Below are 19154 nucleotides of genomic sequence, written 5' to 3' on the forward strand. Positions count from 1 at the left end.
ATAAATCATACGCATGATGTTGTTTCTATAAGGCCACACCAAATTTATTTGTTGCTTCTCAGATTTTTTTTCAGAAACAAATTGGACAGGTAGAAAAAAAAAATTTTTTTTCAAAGGGTCTGGGAAGACATATGGCATAAATAACACACAAAAACAATGGCATGAGGGGTTTAATGGCATGTTTTATGCAATTTGTAACTAATGTTCTGAAAAAAAGACATTGTTTTTAGACATTGTTGGCAATATTTACAGGTTTGTGAGCAAAGATGTATTTATTCTTTCTCAGGACTTAATCCTTTTTTTTTTTTTTTGAAAATGAAAAAAAAAATGGACAGGCAGATACGAGAAGCAAAAAAGAATTGGTATGGCCTAACTACTTCTAAGTTTGTGGGGATTTTAATATAATTTCGTGGTGGGGACAAAATTACAGTGGTTTCATGTTTGCTGTAGAAACAAAGTATTAGGTTGGCAGAAGATGGAACAGGTATCTTAATTTGCAGTGGTTTTTGTACATGTATGTGATGAAGTTTTCACCACAAACATAAACTACAAGTACAAAAAATTCTGCATTTACGGCATGTTACTTGACAACACTTGAAATTAACAGCACCTTACAAATACTCCAAATACCAAGAAATACTACCAATGCGCCAAGAGATATATACATATGTCAAGATATTCCAAATTGCATCATGCACATCTGATATCCTGTCTCTCTTTAACATTAAAAAAAATACACATTAAAACTTTCACAAACAATGCACCAATAACAATACCTCCATATTCAGAAGTAACAAATTCCAATCCTCCATAAAAAAAATTATTGAACACAGAATAGTGTCTGTGTTACATTTCTATGGGCTGTACTCTGTTTTCTTGGTGGCATGTGGTGTCCTTTTTGTCAAAGAACAAGAAATTGAAAATTTCATATAGTATTCAGGGCTCGAAATACTGGGTGCATGTGCACCCATGTGCACCCAAAATTGGAACTGTGCACCCAATTATTTTCTGTGGGTGCACAGGGTGTTAGAAAGATTTTTAAAAATCATGGTACTTTTTAAAGAATTTGATAGCTTGTAACTATATTTATTATTAGGTTATTACTTAAGTTTAAGTGGTGCACCCAAAACTTTTTTGGTGCACCCAATTTTCTAAGCTGGGTGCACCAGTGCACCTAATCCCCAAGATCAATTTCGAGCCCTGGTATTACACACTCCATTAAACACTTTTTTGTGAACATTGAGTTTGATTCATTGTTGTAAATTTCTCATCATTTTTTTATGTATTTTTGCCTTCTTGCATGTCTTTGGACCCTGGTGAAGCATGCAGCAACAATTTTGGACCCAGGCCAAACCAGCATTCCAATCCTGCCAGTCTCCAGATACACCATTTTTCTGCCACCAGTCCAAACTTGAACCCGGGCAAACTTGAACAAATTTGCACAAACACCAAGAGAAACAAACCAAAACCAATACCTCCATTTTATGTAGGTAAAAAATCAATTGGGATAGGCTTAGAAATTGTTGGTTGTGAGTTGTGAAGAATTATCCACATGGTTTCTTTTCCCACGGTCTCTGCGTAACCTCCCATATGCACATAATTAGTACTGTTACATAATCATGATAATTTACAGACACAAAAGGCCATCTGCTGCCCAGCAGCTACACAATAGCCTTCATGGTGACCTTGTAACCAATTACAAGGATTGACTTTATCATAATTCTTGTAGCAGGTGATCAAAAAATTGCTTTCACAAATTAGTGACTCCTCATATTGTACTGTGCTCTCTAGTCTAATTCATTAAGTTCTCTTTTCTTCAGTTATCACAACAATACAATTGCACCGAACACTAGATCATAATTGGACTTATTACCATTTTTGCCCCAGCCTACACAGACTTTGGTCAGTTTAAAAAAAAGTGTACAATGATTGTCAAAAGTTTAACATGCGACAGTCTGTTGGCAGCTTGAAAAAATGATTTTTGTATGGTGGGGGAAACTACTAACGAACAAAGCGAAATTCAAACATTACGACTGAAGAGATCTAAAGATATAATGTCGACTAGCACAATTCTGTTGGGTTCAGTAAAACTGACACATTAGATACAGTTTATTTACAAATGGAGCATCAGCAACCTCCAAAGTGTGCAAAATTCAGATATCCAGGTGTTCAATACATTTTTAAGACGGCCTAAATGACACTGTTTTTCTTGGCGTGGCAGTCTCATATTACCATACAGAATTACGAGAGTAGACATTACATTCTTATATGAATAAATAATGAGATCACATGGTGAAAATAATCATAAAAGCAATAAGATACAAATTACTACTGTAGGTCCCGCCTTACTACCACCACTGAATTATAACTCCCTGCAGTTTATTTTGTTTATTTCTGTCATATCAAGTTATTCAATGTAAAAAAAATGAGAGTAAAATGGCTTTAAAAACACCTGTTAAGCTAAATTGAAAAATAACATACAGCTTTCTTATCACGTGTAAATGTAACACACATTATATTGTGGGTATTAATGCAATGTCCACTAAAAAGTACATGTAAATAAATACCTGCCATGACAGCAAAATATGTTCACAAACGTTCCTGGTTGCACATACATGATTTCATCAACTCACAACCTGCGATTTACACCTATGGAGTAAATACTGTACATTTCACATTCACCAACAGATGAATCATGTTCTAAAAATAGTATTTGCAGAGGTGTCAAGTGCTGATTGGCTGGCTGGCTGGGGAGATTGAAATGGTCTCCCACTGCTGTGCCTGAGGGTTGACGGAAGGTCAACCTGCGTCTCCATTCAGATTTTTCTCTCCCACTCAGGAATTGTTTGGGAGTCCATGTCGTTAATTTTTGGTGTTAAATCTGCCATTCTTAAGTTAACGAAAATAAGTTTTCATACAGTTCAGAATTTCTGGGAGGAAAGGTGTGACTTTTTTCCCTGCTCAAACAAGCACATTTCTGTCCCTAAACAGACGAAACGGTCCTGGAGACAGCCCTGATATGAAGTATCAACATGCAGGGCCATTGCCAATTCTACTGGGAAGTCAGTCACATCATGTTAATGGTTGACTCACTGTATAGTTAAAACCAGGATTTTACTTCAAAGTTGTTAAGACTAATGCGATAACTTTTGGAGAAGGCACAATGCAGCCCATACAACCACGCACCCTCGGCATAACACACCATCTAACATAGACATTTACACATGTGTTTTACATGTATAACAATTGTGCTTTATGCTGTAACTTGCCCATGTTTCAGTTACAAACACTCATATAACACTGTAACAACCCTCTACCTGTCTCAATGATTATTTGGAAACAACACCAACAGGATACAGAAACATGGTCACACAGTGCTGCAGGATGTTCTTGTATATACACAATCAAAAACATACGTCATAGATCTCATCAAAAAAATAGAATGAACACACTTTAGAACTGGATACTTTCTGTACTCTTTCACCAATCCAAGGAGGTTATATCACATGTGATATAACCTCCTTGACCAATCTAACTGCTTACCCCAATCAGCACAAGCAAACATTGCTCAAACCATCAAAGCAGACGACAATGAATAACTGTTCGCCCGAAATGGTTCTCGCAATCATGAAACTTACTGCATGCAATCATTGTTACTTGACAACAATTATGTGCATAATAAAAATTGATACACTTCTTTGAGTTTGGGGCCGCATTGTGAAAATCACATTAACAGTGTTTAGTATTTATAATACGTTTGGGACTGCATCTGTAAGCAGCGACACCTATGCTGCAGTACCATGATGTGATCCAATCAGAATTGCCCTAAGGAAGCTCAGACAGTCACCAAAATGCTATTTGAATAGAACACTTGTGTACATGTACAAAGAATCTTATTGCTATTCATTTAATAATAAATTACATGCAAGCAACACTTTTTTGACAAATCTTTTTGAAAATCAAAAAAATGCATAACACTAAATAATAAGTCTTCAGAGTATAATTTCCTCTGGCAGCACAATTTTCTTACAGTTAATCAAATTACTAAAAATGCCCATGTTTTCAACTGTAAATATTGATTTTGTGCATAGGAACATGGTCCAAAACATATTCTAGAGTGATGCTGCTGCGAATCAATGTGATACCTAAAAGGGGCACAGGTAAATTGGTTGAATGCGATCCAAATGCCTCCCTCTGCTGTCACATGGGCAACTGCCTAGTCAGATTTGGTTCCAAGAAAAGTAATTACTGTTACTTCAGGAAGATCAAAGGACGACCCCGAATTCCAGCTGCAGGCCACATGTGTGCGAAACATGTAAGCCAGCCTGACAGACCATTGAAGGCCAAGGGGCCCAGTATGGGTAAATCAAACAGCTCCCCTTAGACCACATTATTACTGTTGATAATTTGATGCTTGTACTAGTTGTAGAACTCAAGTAAATTCACATGACAGGATGTATAAGTTCTCAATGTTCTTGAAAAAATTTTTCTATAGCTTTTATCTTTTAATTATCACCTGTTCATCATTTTCTTGATGAATATCAGCTGCCTCACAAGCTAAAAATGGATGGGATAAAGCAAGAAAGACCCCAGGCAAAGATTTCAGGTCAGACATAAGGTTTGCACCAGAAGTAGTTTCTTTGACTGTTGGTGTTAAAATGTTTCGGGTTTGATTCACATCCTGAATGTGTTAAATCTGTGTTTCTTTTTTTAATTCCTTTTATAATCCAGCTTGCTGACATGCTCTCCCAAATATCAATCAAGAAGTGCCCCTAGCCAATCAGAGTCTTTTGTTGAAAAGCACTTAACAGCTACCTAGAGCAGTACCTTGAAACAAGGGTGCCCATTGGTTAAGAACACACAAAACAAGGCAAACTCATGAATATTCAGAAATGCCACCTGATTGGCTACAAACTAGGTCATCTCAAATATGGCAAGCTCATAAATATTCATAATTGTTGGGAGTTATTTGCAAGACTTTCAGCACAGATGAGTGTCTGTACAGGCCTGAGAGAGTGATGACAATAGGCTGGTTCACAGTCTGAAATGCTCATGCACAGTATAACACACTATAGGTCAATGTTGAAGGCCCCTGATATATATATTTATATAAATACAAGACATGTTAAGAAATTGTATGATTCATGAAGCATGCTATAGACAGAACTATTTACAAATTGGAGGCCTTCACCTCACACGTGCACAGTGTGACTCAGCTTGCACATGAAAATGTGTGTTAACTGGCAAACTGCCTTGCTTTTTGGCATCATTTACATGTGACATTACCCATCACAATATACTAATTTCCAACAACTTAATCCTGTAACTTAACTAGCATCAATAAAAATAGGCAGATATATGTCAGCTTGAATAGAACTCTTTCTTTAACCTCCTTGGAACATCCTTGTGCGTGTCAAAGAATATGTAGATATAGCTGTGGTTGTTTGGTACTCCCTTGTCAATGGTCAAAACAGCCATATACAAATACATTTTGTTATGCACTTGGAATGGGATATAACATCATTATATAACACGCATTGGTTATCTAAGACCAAGTTTGGCTGTAGAAACTTGGTGAGAATGACTATCAACTCTCCCATACTTCGTTATTTTCTGCCAGTTACCCCAAAACATGTGAACGCCTTCTGGTTTATTTCTAATCGGTCCAAAATCCGGTCCATTGATTTTTTCCAGGTCCGTTTTTTTCTCCGGACCCGTCTAACATAAAAAGAGCGTACCCACTGGTCCCACCCCTACCACACACCCTTATTTCTTCACACTTTGGTGCTCCTCTTGTCCAGGCTGCATTCTTGATCCACCCTCCATGAGCAACACCCATCCTTTGAGAAGGTTTGTAAAGTATTGTCCAAAGATTTGTGCAGAGTGGGTACAATTTAAGATCCCACACGAAATCAAATGCTTGGCTAGAGAGGTCCACAAGACACACTGACTTCTCACACATCAAGCCGATCAGTATTAAATGATAAAGGTCTACCTGTTCCCATTTTGAAAATTTAACAACAAAACATTATCCTCTTCAGGAGTGTTGCCAACTTCATGGCATGTCTCTCTTATCTATACATAAGCTTTTGATAGTAATAAAATATGTCCAGGCTAAGCTGTAGTTTATAAGCAAAATACTGTGTTGTGTAGTATCTCTGAAAGTTGTAACAAATTTACACAAAGCAATGTAGTTTTGATTGTTTAAACCTTGACAGTACTTTTACTTTTAGCTTTCTAGTCAATGCAAAAATATCAATTCCAATCTTTTATCTCAAAATATCTCCAAAAAATTTATTGTCCAATATGATACAGGCAAAAGCCCATGAGAAAAACCCTAGGGGCCCCTGACAGCTTCTACAGCTGGTCCAACTCCACTGAAGAACAAAGAAAAGGGCTGTGTGCAAATAGCTGGCAGTTCGGGTGACCTCTGGCCTTGCCTGTAGGAAGCAAACTGACTTATCTGACAAGGTAAACATGCCGGGTACAATCAATCATCAAGACTTTGTACAGCCAATGGCAGTCAAACACATCTACAATGGAGCGGTCAATGGTCATTAGGACTCCGAGAATTTTTTAAAATATTCCCAGAAAAGTTTTCTTACCGAACAACTTTGCTTGTCATAAACAAAGCCAACATACCCTAATGACAGGCTAGTGTTTAATGTATGCAAATTGAGTGTAAAGTTACACAGGCCAGGTGCAACTGGATAGAACTGTTTTCACAACAACATAAAGGGCCTGTCTTGAAAGACTGAGTGGTGCCCATTACAGTCCATATATTGTTCTTCTGACACTGAGCTCCTCTTGCATACCAGCACTTAAGTTAAAGAAGGTAGCCTTCAAGGCCTCTGCTCTGGTTTTAGAGGAGTTAATGCCAGGATTTTGTTAGGATTTTCTGTGCATTGAAGCGACAAACATTTCTGCAATTAAGGTCACCTTCTTAAGTGCATTCTTGTTTAAACAATAGGGGAAATCGTTAGGAAATAGCTACACTGCATCTATAGTGATATGGTGCACATCCAGCTGAAACCCTGAAGGTGGCATTTTTAGTAGGTGTGGTATTTTCAGGCAATTAATTCAGGCAAGCATTAATAATGATGCAGAATAACTAGCCATATCTTCTTGGTTCCTTCCACTCCAGTGGTACACAATAGCCCTAAAAACATTCATGCTCCTATGATATTAATAATGCATGTAACACTCCAATAAAAATCTTAACTGTTTCAATCGTTCCATGGTTTGAAAATAATCAAGAAATGTCTTCTACAACACAATCTTCATGAATAATTTATAATTATTGTATACATGTGAAAAGAAATACACAAGCATCCAAGAAATAACTTCAGTACTTCATTTGCATACTATCATAATTAACTAAAGCTACCACATTAAAAAAAAACTAGTCAACAAAGTGCAAGGAACATTGAATATCATTACATTTCAGTAGACTAACTTACGCCATAATGACTACAATTTGACACGCACGGATCTGTTTTACATTGACTCATAATAAAAGTGATAAAACACGCAAAATATCACGCAAAATGTTGCTTATTCAGGAGTGACTTTCCAAGGACTATACACCGTTGTACACAGACTTCCCTGTAATCTCCCTCGACCCTCCTAATATCCTATCATGATTACAACATCAGGGAGTGAATAGTCGTAAGCCGCTATATACATTATACACCAAAGAACGTTTTCACAACTGCTCGTACTTTTACGGAATCGTTTTGTAAAAATCTTACCTTTCAGCATAATTCAATGATCTCAGATCAGCTTCACTCCCCTGTAACAAGAAAACACCACACTTACAACACAGATCAACGTTAGATAAATAACTGTTATCAAGTCACACCTTGTGCTAGAATGCTCTGATCAAACAAATTGACACGAAGGACAAACAAAAGAATACAAACGGGCGACCGGACTTAAACAGAACACGTATCAGACACCGTGTTTGGAAGTGTTGGGCACGGAAATAGACGTTATCTTCATACACACATTTCCGAAATTTCCGCTTGTTTTCTTCAAAAAGTTACGGCGAACAGCTCTGTCCTCTTCTTTTTTATCGTTCTCCCCTGACGGCTTTGATTTTGAAATCAACATGGCGGACGGCACTGACGGGCATGCGCAGTAAGTACAATTGTCAATCATATCTGATTTGCATATAACCTCCGGCTTCGAATTACCGACAGGAAAAACAAAAACAACCTCTGTTGTTGTCATGGTTGTAACGGCCCAGGAAACGTGCCGTATAAAGCTGAGCGATTACGAAACATCAGTAAGCAATTAAATGTAAGCGTTACACACGGCAGACCGAAATAACAAAAGATCTGAGTGCCCCCGGTTGCCGTGCTAGACACAACAAGAAACAGACAAGGTCACCCACCCCTTCGTGGGCCCCACTAAAATTCCTACAGCATGACAGAGTGGTGGCCGTTACATCTCATCGATATCCGGAGTGCGTCAGACATCAGCCCACGGAACCGGAATACCTTTGAACCGCCCCGAGGAAGCAAGATAAGCCCAGCAAAGTTTTGATACGTAAAGATGTCTGACGGCTCAAACAGAGCCAGAGGTAACCTTAGAGATGCCACGAATCATCCAGACTCTTGAAATGGGACAAGGGGTAACTGTATATAAGTAACTTGACTTGACAACAGAGCTTTGCAACTGTTAACAAGTTATGCACGTGTTTTAAACTAAAATTAACATTGTCTCTCAGTTACCTCAAGTCTTTCCGCGGGATCTTCCGCAATGTTGCCCTATTAAATAACAAGATGAAAGCGAAGTCTGCCAGCCAGCAAGGACCAAGGCTTCTCTAATGTCCAAGCTTGCTGTCACGGACCCAGGCTAGGCCGTTCCAGTTGACACCGTCCTCACAATCTTGTCAGCGTAAAATTGGGTCAACAAACGCAAACGGGAACGGACAAACAACCACCTCAAAGTGCAAACTGCCGTTGCTCTCTCTAGCTACTCTCGGCCTTTGTTCACTCCGCGGGCTTGGATAAGTGTGCTCCGAGGAATGTTCAGTTGCATCAGCGTAAGGATAACCATCTAATGCAATGGAATATGTTTACGTCCTTCGGCACCGCAAGAAATTGAAAAATGAATAACAAGTCATCACATCACCAAGAGTATGGTGTAGTCAATTTCAATGACGTTATGTTTACGTCCCTGGTGCAAGGAGCTTGCCTGGTGTAAAGACAAGGTGTAATTTGACACCGGTCATGATGGTGTCAAATTGCCAATGGTGGTGTCAGGAAAACGAGAATATTGTCAGTTTGATTGCGCCAACTAATTGCTGACGTCAGGTATCAGCATGGTCACATGTCCATAGAGATTGACCATTCGACTCTGACGAAGGCTACAACCTGTAGCCGAAAACTCGATTTCTCTGTTGTGTCACGCACTTCAGCTTCATAACAACAACAGCCCGCTTTATATACCATACCTATAGATATCCATATATATGTGTTTAGTTGTACTGTAAGTAGTTGTTATACATGTAGACCTTACGAAAGTCGCTGTACTTTTGTCGTGTCAATAAAGATTATCTATCATGACTAAAACCGTGGCGGCGATTGATAACTTTAAAAGACCAATTTCTCCTTAGTCTCCGATTTGGAAGACGGAGACGGACATATTAACTTGTAATTTGGTCTTCATTCACTTGGAAAACAAAATGAAGGAAGGCAATGAAGAAACTACTGCTTTATCCACTAAGTATGTTCATAAAAATGGACAGAGTGGCTGTGGCATTACGGCATGAACCGTAATGTCATTTGAACTTCCCGGCTAAATGCATGGTGTGCTACTATCTACTAGTAACGTTAACGTTACGTGGAGCTGTTTAGTTAAAGGAAAAAACTCCGAGTTCTCAGAGCGCATACCTCCAATCATAAACTCGGGTGGCCATGGATTTGTCTGTGTTCCATGGCTCAAGAAAGGCTCGCACAACGATTCAGCCTAACCAACGCCTGTAACGCTAGTCCCAGATTCAACAAGTGCCATGTACTAGCAGTAGAAATGGATGATCCCAAAACTCCGCCCTCTTTTCGATCATTGTTCTATTTCGAACACCTCAGCCATTTCCCACTCGGGGGGCAGTGTTCGAAATAGAATAGGGGGTTCCATTTGTTCGATATGGCGTTCGACAGGATCGGTCCATTCCCTCCCTTGTTATGTAAAGGCGGCTTGCAACAACCAGGCCTGTGGCAACCTGGCCGATGGGCTTACTGATTACATCGAGGATAGTCTGTAACTTTGCGGCGCCGAGCCAAGACTTTTGTTGCCATTGATGAGACAAGTGGACAATTCTTTAGCAACCAGACTTGATCATGTTCGATGCATTGTGTAAAGAAGGGCTTGCTGGTTCCATTAGCAAATGATCAGCTTTGAAGTATACGCCAAGTAGGCTTAAATAGAAGCTCCCGGCAGATATTCTGCAATCAGTAAAAAGTAGGTTGTCGCATAGCAACCAGACCTTTTGACTACAGACATGTCATTGGGGTTACTGTTGTAGCCTGCACCATCCTAGCAATTCTGCACCACGGCAGGTAAGGCGAGTTACAGCCTAAAATGCTTGTTTTTAGCAGGCATCAGTGGGTTGTCCACTGCATTGCCTCGTTGCAATTTCAATGAAATAAAAGTGATACAAAACAAAAAATATTGCACTTTTAACCTTTGTGGTCATTGATTCACCAACACAAATTGGTTAAAGCTTATTTTCCGGTGTCCACAGTCGTTATGACTATCAAAAGCTGACCTCACTTTTTTTGTTGTGAAATTCAAATTCTAAAGATATTCCATGGCTTCTGCTGTCATTCTGGCAATTTCCCGCTGCTTCTAAGATTTGACAGGTGGATGATAATAATATGTGTAAAGTCTGCCCAATATGGACTTCTATACCACCACAAAAGGCAGGTTTAATTTACACAACGCTGCGCTTTTCCATCCTTTCTTTTAGTATGTTGAGTAACGATTCTTCCATTCTATTGATAATTTCAGTCAAGCTGACCTAACGGTGGGAATACAGTATCCTTAAAACAATATCCAACCGGCTCCCGGTAGATCCGTTCAGAGGTAGATCTGTTCACAAAATAGATACCCGGCATGTCGTTTGAATTAGTTGAGTAGTCTAGACGATGATTATTTTTCCGTGCCTTATTCGGCATCACATGGGCTTTGAAGTTTGTTTTGCGAGCTGCTACAAAGAACCGTATTAATTGGAATAGTCTATGAATAAACGACGCCCGTTGTAACAAAAACCGCATCCCTGTACGTGTGGAAAGCAACCAGAGGACATGGCTGCTATACTCGATACTATAAGTAGTAGCAAGACAACCACATGAACTCCAGTCCAACGGCAACGGACCAGTTCAACCTCATCTGGGCTGACGTCAGGAGTGGGCCAAATGTGCCTGGGAGTATGTACCCCCAACCGTTATAGTTAGAGTCGAGAAGTGTTAACTGTATTACCGCTGATCCACAGACAGGAAGGCTCTTCAAACACCTCTTGTGGTTTAATATACTAGTATTTTTTTCACTGTGTTGTCCATGAATTGTTACAAATCATCCTCAAATACACAGCAGTGTATCATAAATCCAATTAGGTCACCATATTGACTTAATTCTATGGATGACTTCCTCTGGAGACCCGAAGACTGATGCGCGAGGGCGAAAAATAAAAATCCTGAGAACAATGCTGCTAAACCACAGGACTAAACATCCAGTCCATTCTTTCAAAGACTTCAGTAAGACTGTAAGAGACAATCGCCACCGTTGTGAATAATGTTTTTATTGTCATTCTTGAGAGGGACCATGTTCCACCTTACCCTGGAGAGCAGATCCTCTGGCAAGCATAAAATTCAGGGATGCTATTGGGTCATATGTGGCCACAGTGTTCGGGGGGGGGGGGCAGCGATGCGCGCGTGGCTGTCATCCACGAGTCAGTGCGGCCTTATGTGAAGACAGCTCGGATCTTTAGGCCTGGCATAGACATTGTGACGTAAATCTAAATGAACCTAAATCTCAACAATCTAAGCACATGTACTGGTCGTAGTTCAATATATGGAAAATAAATAGATTAAAGCGAATTTCAACAAATCAAAAATGAATAGACAAGATTGATATTCTCTAGCCCAGGAACAATCGTCTCCATCCACAGGTCCCACAATAGTACAAGGTTACATGGCAGTACAACAAACTTGGGTTGTCGGAATTGTCACCTGCTCGATTGTTTCAGTAGAAGCTGCACGACTTCCCCTATCGGGCTACAGCGGAAGAGTGCGATTTACGTTCCTGTCGGACGCGAGGAAATACTAGGAAATTGAGAAAAGCTTTCTGGGAACTAGGAATCATTAACTATTCTTGATCGGCGCAAGTCACGACCTTTACGGATAGATTAGCCGAGAAGATATAGCAAGTGAACCCACCTGTTTAAAAAGGGATTCGTGTGGCTGTCGTTCAAATATGTACAGGAGAGGCTGACCCTGTAGTATGGCGTTGAAGTACGAATCAATCAAAAGGTGTGCTTTGCATGAAAATTATTTTGCAGTTGTGTAATCAGCTGACGGTGCGGACTGTTGTTTAAAGTCCAGTCATATAAGATGTCCCATCGATACTTCGATCTTTGTACCGCATCCGGCTATACTATTTGTGTACGTGTGGCCGTATCGTAAACATGCGCGAACCCTGCTACTACTGGGCGAAAGAAAAGCCGGATTGTATATTGAATGTTCTTTATATGGCACTTTGTTTTTCCCTAACGCCTCAGTGTGTTCCATGAATGCCGAATGGGTGCCAGACCGAGTGTTTTATCCCTACAAGTTCGTCACACACACACACACACAGACACACACGCACACACACACACACACACACACACACACACACACTCTCTCTCTCTCACAAACACACACACACACACTGACTCACACACGCGCACACACATCTCCGTCCAATAAAACACACTGTCGGTTCAGTGTTTATTATCATCTTCGAGTAAACATTCAGCCGGACATAAAGGTTATGTCTGGTTCTTTAAATAGCCGAGGATTGTTGATATTGGGCATGCTGTTAGACACTTGTCGCACGATATTGATATTAGAGATAAGGCGCGTGGAAGGAACGCTGTCTGACGCCAGATAATGGGAGAGGTTGGACCGGTAGGGAGCGTCCATTTTCCGTCGTATCAGGATGGTGAAACCCCGGACTTGACGGTCGCTCAAGGTCAATGCTTCTGAAAAATCTGTGCTTTGAGTCTTTGGCTGACCACGCCGGCTCAAAGCCACAGACCTCTTCATTAAAAGATTCGGTCCCGATGCGTACATAAACTTGCACTTAATGGTTGGGGGTGGGGGGGTGGGGGTGGGGAGGGGGATTCAATCGTCCGCAGACCACCCCCGGTCAGAACTACGTGCAAACAATTAGTACAAACAATTGCTTGACAACTATTTTCGTTTCAAACCCGTCTCGGTGAGATCAATGGGAACCGATCCACACCTTTGTACTTTGCCGACAAAAATTGACATGGTGATTTTATCACTTTTCGAGCCATTAAGCGTATGGTACGACTTGGTAAAGTGGCGTCTGTTATTGATTTCAAAATTTAGACACTAGGTTTAACTTTGAGACTTAAGTTTTGAATCCTAATGGAAGCAACAACTCGCCAATCTAATCCAATCGTGGGAACCTATCTAAAAACCACATGCGACCTCGTTTAATTGAAATGGCAGGCCAGTTGACCCACTTGTGTGTCCCTGCATGCGGTTGTAACGAAGAACAAAGGACAGTGGCAGACCGGTTCCCGTGGTACTTACCATCCCTTTGTGTTCTGTAGTTGACTGGAGTTGTGGTTTTGTAGATCACCGGCTGTTATGCTAAAGTGTGCGTAGCAGTCACGTGTAATCAGTAAACTCCTCGGCGTACCATTCTCCATTGAACTAGCCAATGTGCTAGCCCGTGTGACTAGCATGCTAAACGATTATGAAGGGTTGGGTGGTAACCTGTAGCACAATTTTGATCATATAATAGACGACAAAACGCCTCCAGCTACCAGACACTGTGACCTGTCGTTTACCCCCCTCTGTCATAGACAAAGGAGGTTTATGGAACCTTCTTGTACACAAGCCGGATACTGTGCAGTACTACTATAAGCTATATATAACGTGCGCCCTCGGGAGACGTGAAATCATTCCGGACAGGCCAGGAGATGCCCAAGGGTATTAGTTCTACCAAGGAGGTTATACGAGCTGAAACAAGGCTCAAAGTGGGCTCTGTTAATTACAACTTCGCCCTCCCTCTGGGTTTGGCCTTTTGACCAGCCTGCAGTGGTTGGAATGTCATTCCACTGCGAGCATTATGTCTACATCGGTGGCTAATTAGTAAATACCTTTCGATGAGGCCCAGCTACGATAAAAAAAGATCTAAAAACAGCCAATCGCCTTTTGGCTTGTCCCACTCAGAACCCGACGTGTGAGAAAAATGAATACGAGTAGCCACCTTGTCTGGAGCCGGGACATTTTGCACGTGCATTTGACTTGTCCAGGGACTGTTCATTGATAGTTGTTTAAGGCACCCAATCGGTCATTGACAACGGTAGGTCCCTGCTGCTCTGTGAGCACGTACGCCACAGAACGAGAACGACTGGGCTGGTGTGTGTGTCGGTTAAACCGGCTTTGGAGTTACAGAAAGACCCACCCCCCGTGGGTCTTTAGGGCCTCTGGATCTCCCTTGTCTGTGTGTCTGGCCGGTTGAACAGGCCTGAGGGGCCACGCAAAGTTAGTATTTTACACATACCTATTATAGCACCTGGCACACTTCCGTCAATACGTGTGGTGTTTAATGTGTCTGACAGTGTTGCTCTCAGAAGAAAAACACCTACACGCTGTGTAAATCGGATTGGGTCGATGGTGAGTCATTTTGAGCAAAAGACAGGCGGTCTTGCAGGGATTTGAGGCCGATGGAAACACCAAGCAAAGGAAATAGATCCAAGGAGGTTGAAAGATAGATCTAAGACCTGGCGGACTTCCTTAGAATCAAACCGCAAAGCAGAAAAGCGGACCCACAAAGCCCTTCTAAAAGGAATTCACAGCCATAGGTTCTTGTCACATGTGTCCCGTCGTGAACTCTTGATAAGGTAGGTCATGGGAGTAATCACCCACTCAAGATCTGTCAGACTCTGACTGATCTGTTTTCTTGGCTGCCGCGGTTCTTGGTTGCATGCGACACCCTGCCATCCTGGCGGGGGCACCAAAGGGCCAAATTTCCTTCCCAAAAAATGTTAGTACTGTGAACGGTTTAGAGTTTCATCACAGGCCAGGAAACTCCCAGACGATGCTTTGTGTTCAACTCAAGTTCCATCTAATCAATTCAGGTCACGTCCTGTATGCTGTTGTACAGTATGTAATACAGTATGGTATGTGCTAGGTATGTGCACGTGCAATGGAGTCGGTTGTACCAAGAAGGTTTTATCATGAAAACTTCGTTGATGGAACCATTCCTCCTTGCTTGTACATGGTAGTGCATTGTTCTCTCCGACGACACTCCCCCCTCCCACCAAATACCAGACAAATGCCACCCCCTCCCCTGGCATGCATTCACGAATGATCCCCAACTGGATGAATTTCAAACCAAAAAGAAACAGACCATAATTCGCAGTCTACGCGTGTGCCTGGATTGTTTGTCTGCGATGGTTTCCGGCTGTTTTCGAGTAAAAATCATGAAGCGCCGTTTCTACTCACCCATTGTCGGGCACCTCATGCCGCGGCAGACGTCACCTGTGCAAACAACATTCGACGTTCCGCGCAACTTGAGGAGGGGAGGTCAAAATCAAAATGGCGGAAGAAGTCGCTGTTCTGGGATTAAAAGCCTGGGAGGTCGAAAATTTGCATAAACATCTAGCCGAGAACCAATGAAATGCTAGCATATCGGTTCTTCAAACAAGGGGGCATGGAAGTGTGGCAAGGGGTTCCGTGGTGGGAGAGGTAATTTATTGACATTAGGTTTGGGTGCAGCCAGATGTTATTGCAATTTCGCAACATGTGTGTATTTTCTTCATTTGATTATTTTATTATAATTAAGCCAAAGTTTTGGAGGGAAAAACATGTGAGGAAAAAAACGCCGAGTCCACGATTTATATTACTTAGTAATTTTATAATATGATGGCCTTCATAAAACGACGCGTGTTTGCTTCTAGAACGGTTGAATCGATTGCTCACTCAACCATGTGTATACCATGTACCAGCCGCGTGTTCCCACGACATCATATGACCCTCAGACCACAGCAGATGGCGATGATGTGCTGACTTTCTTTGCTTTGGTCCTCCCCCTCCGAAGCTCCCATGGGAATAGGACCGGATGGATTACTGGGCTTGACTAGGGCTTGACCAGCCAGAAAGTTAAATATCGGGTGTATTTGCAGCGAGTAGGTAACCATTTTTTAAGTAATAAGGCTACTTCACGTGATCGATGCACCTCCTCGAACAACGGAAGCCCGGTTTACGTCCCTTCCGAAAGACGAATTCGTCATATGGAAATGTGTGGCAGATACTCAGTATTGACCATCGAGTAAAGATACATTTCTGCCAGGGCATCTGACTGACATTAAACCATTAATAAGGAATTCAAAGCATCTGGAATGCCAGCTGGAATGTCTGCCCGGGCACGACAAGTCTTTGTTCCTCTTTGCTTGCCCCAAAGGCGTGGGCACAAATTACTACATAAGTATGGGTTACAGCCTCTTTCTCTAGAGGTCTCCTTTTATCTAATCTAAAGAAATCAATGAAAATCTACTATCACCCATTACCATAAGTAACGGTTTGTCCCCTCTAGACGCATATACCATTTGAATGAATGCTAGCTGTATCAACATCTCAGCGACGAAACCCAGCTGGCGTGGTCGAGGGTCTTTCAATCATGTTCACAATTTTGGAAATTCCCTGCTGGTTAACAAAGGATAAAGAGTGATTTTAGGTTCCTCGTCACGGCTCATTCCGTACGCCCTATTATTAAAGAACCGGTTCAACCACAGATAAAATGCTACTGAATTCGGCACGACCCTTTCGGGGCCCCTCGCCAGATCCACACGGCTGCACACCATTCACACGCTATTGACGCAGCTGGAATTTCTGGCGCGCAGCCAAGCAGTCGCCTAGCTGATTGTTTGCCAACGTGTACCGTGTAGCTGGCAGCAGCTCATTGGCTGGCGCCTTTGGCTTTGATGCTGGCTGGCATCTTGCAACCTGGTCACCATTCTCCGCTCGGGTCGGCTTACGGGTGTTTTTAGTCTGCTGTCAAAAGCATCGGCCTGTTTCTGTCAGAGTCTGATCGAGTTGGTCTGATTACCGTAGCTGCCAGAGGGGTTTCAGCTGGCCTTTTGAGTTTACGCCGCCAGCGACTGACAGTATGCAAACATTATTTAGTTAAACCCAACCCCGTAAAATTCTCCCCGACCTGCGCAAACTGGGTGGCCGGCTATACTCCGTAGAGATAGCGGCGAGATCCCGATGACATGGCTACCAGGCTAGGCGTCTAGCACTGACACAGGCTACATCCTAGTCATGACTCATGCATGAAAAATACATGTCGTTCAACAGGCTGGGGAACACTATTTGGCAAACACCCTTGGGATCTGATGTAATAGGGGGACCATCCGCTCGATTTCCTGTCACGTTATGGGCCACGTGCTTGGCCGCAACCGGGCAGGCATTCTGTGACAGTGTTGATTTGAGGCATCTGACTTTAGACCATAACATCAACAATGCAGAGAACTCTGCTGGCTCAGCTTCTTTATCTGTCAGGGGAGATCCTCCAATGTATGCGGGGTTTTTTTTATTGATGTATGTTTTGCGAGGGGTCAGTGACCTTTGTAGATGACGATTCACATAGATTTAATTTTATTTACACAATATCTGTAAGATGTGTTTTGATTAGTCGTACATCAAAAGAACAGTTCTAACGAAACATGCAGTAGTTACCTCATTTGTAAACGTATCACCCATCGTGCGAAAAAAAAAAACAAGCGGTTCAATCCACGTACCGCCGTGCCGTGTAGACACATGATTACATCTGTGGCTCAAAATATGAGACGCCTCGGCCATGATGCATGCATTCCAGTCACGTTTGTTTTCGGTTGGCGTTGAAATATCAGACGAGGGACGCATCATTTGCCACGCTGAAGGTCGAATAGAGGACAGTACAAACATGTGCACGGAGGGGCGATGAGGAATGGATTCGATCCACAGAAAAGTCGTCATGATTTCAAACAGACACGGGAGACCCTTAAATTTCAACACTTGCTGGACACTCCAACTCTAGACATTAAATGGCACATCCCTGGATGGCCAAGTGAATGTCCTAGATCGATATTATAGCAGTGCATGGTTGCCATGAAATTACAGTCATTTTTCTTCAACCTAGAAAATGATATTTGATTAGATTAGATTTAGAAACTAGAGTTCGGCGACCTCATACCTCCATGAAAATTTAGAGCTTTCGTAAATTTCATGCAATTGACTAACACATTAAGATAATGTATGCATGGTGTTGTTCATCATTGACTAACGTACACATGTCACAATTATCAAATTCCCATAATCGATCATTAAAGACCATGCAGGTGTGCCCTGGGCAAAGCACTAAGGAAGTACTCCCTACTGTGACCATCCCAGCAGCTAGAGTGGTGAATTGACCCCTATAAATACATAAACTAATAAACATCCCAGACTGTCTACACGCTGGAAACAAAGTCAGGGACAGATTAGCATAAAATACTGGTCAAAAATTCAAATTTTTTTCTCTACTGGTTTTCAAGGAAACACTATCTAACCCTGCAGAATGATCCAGATAGTTGTAACAAAGTTACATAATCGAGGTCCAAATAACAGCGACTTTCAAATATTGGGAAACCAACCTTGTGTTCAAATTGAAACTTTCAACTCTGCTTTGCCAACTTTGTATCAAAGTGTCTTTTTGTATCTACAACACATGATTGCAACTTGAAGATCTTCCTTATAACTGAATTAGCTCTGATATTTATGTGTCTAATATGGCTAATAATGTGGTGTCTATTTGTAAGTGTACCAACAGGGGCTATGTAGACTGTACATGTAACTGTCAGTTATGTCTCAGAGTAGCAGAGTAAG

General features: G+C 41.7%; 1 protein-coding gene across 15 annotated transcripts in view; it reads right to left on the reverse strand.

The window, feature by feature from the left end:
- The window catches only part of LOC118428681 (flocculation protein FLO11-like), a 32594-nt gene extending 16668 nt beyond the window's left edge, over window positions 1–15926 (reverse strand). For 9 of the 15 annotated variants that reach the window (XM_035838805.1, XM_035838804.1, XM_035838803.1 and 6 more), the window contains exons 1-2: window positions 8008–8188; window positions 7752–7792 (exon numbers count right to left, since the gene is read on the reverse strand). In XM_035838805.1, the coding sequence (XP_035694698.1) occupies window positions 7752–7761 (10 nt within the window). In that variant the 5' untranslated portion in view covers window positions 7762–7792; window positions 8008–8188. Of the gene's footprint in view, window positions 1–7751; window positions 7793–8007; window positions 8190–8395; window positions 8553–8735; window positions 9050–15752 lie in introns of those variants that run through there. The other 6 variants (XM_035838797.1, XM_035838810.1, XM_035838812.1 and 3 more) reach the window with 5 other exon arrangements.
- Between the last annotated feature and the right edge of the window lie 3228 nt (window positions 15927–19154).

This window comes from Branchiostoma floridae, chromosome 13, assembly GCF_000003815.2.
Source record: "Branchiostoma floridae strain S238N-H82 chromosome 13, Bfl_VNyyK, whole genome shotgun sequence".
NCBI lineage: Eukaryota > Metazoa > Chordata > Leptocardii > Amphioxiformes > Branchiostomatidae > Branchiostoma > Branchiostoma floridae.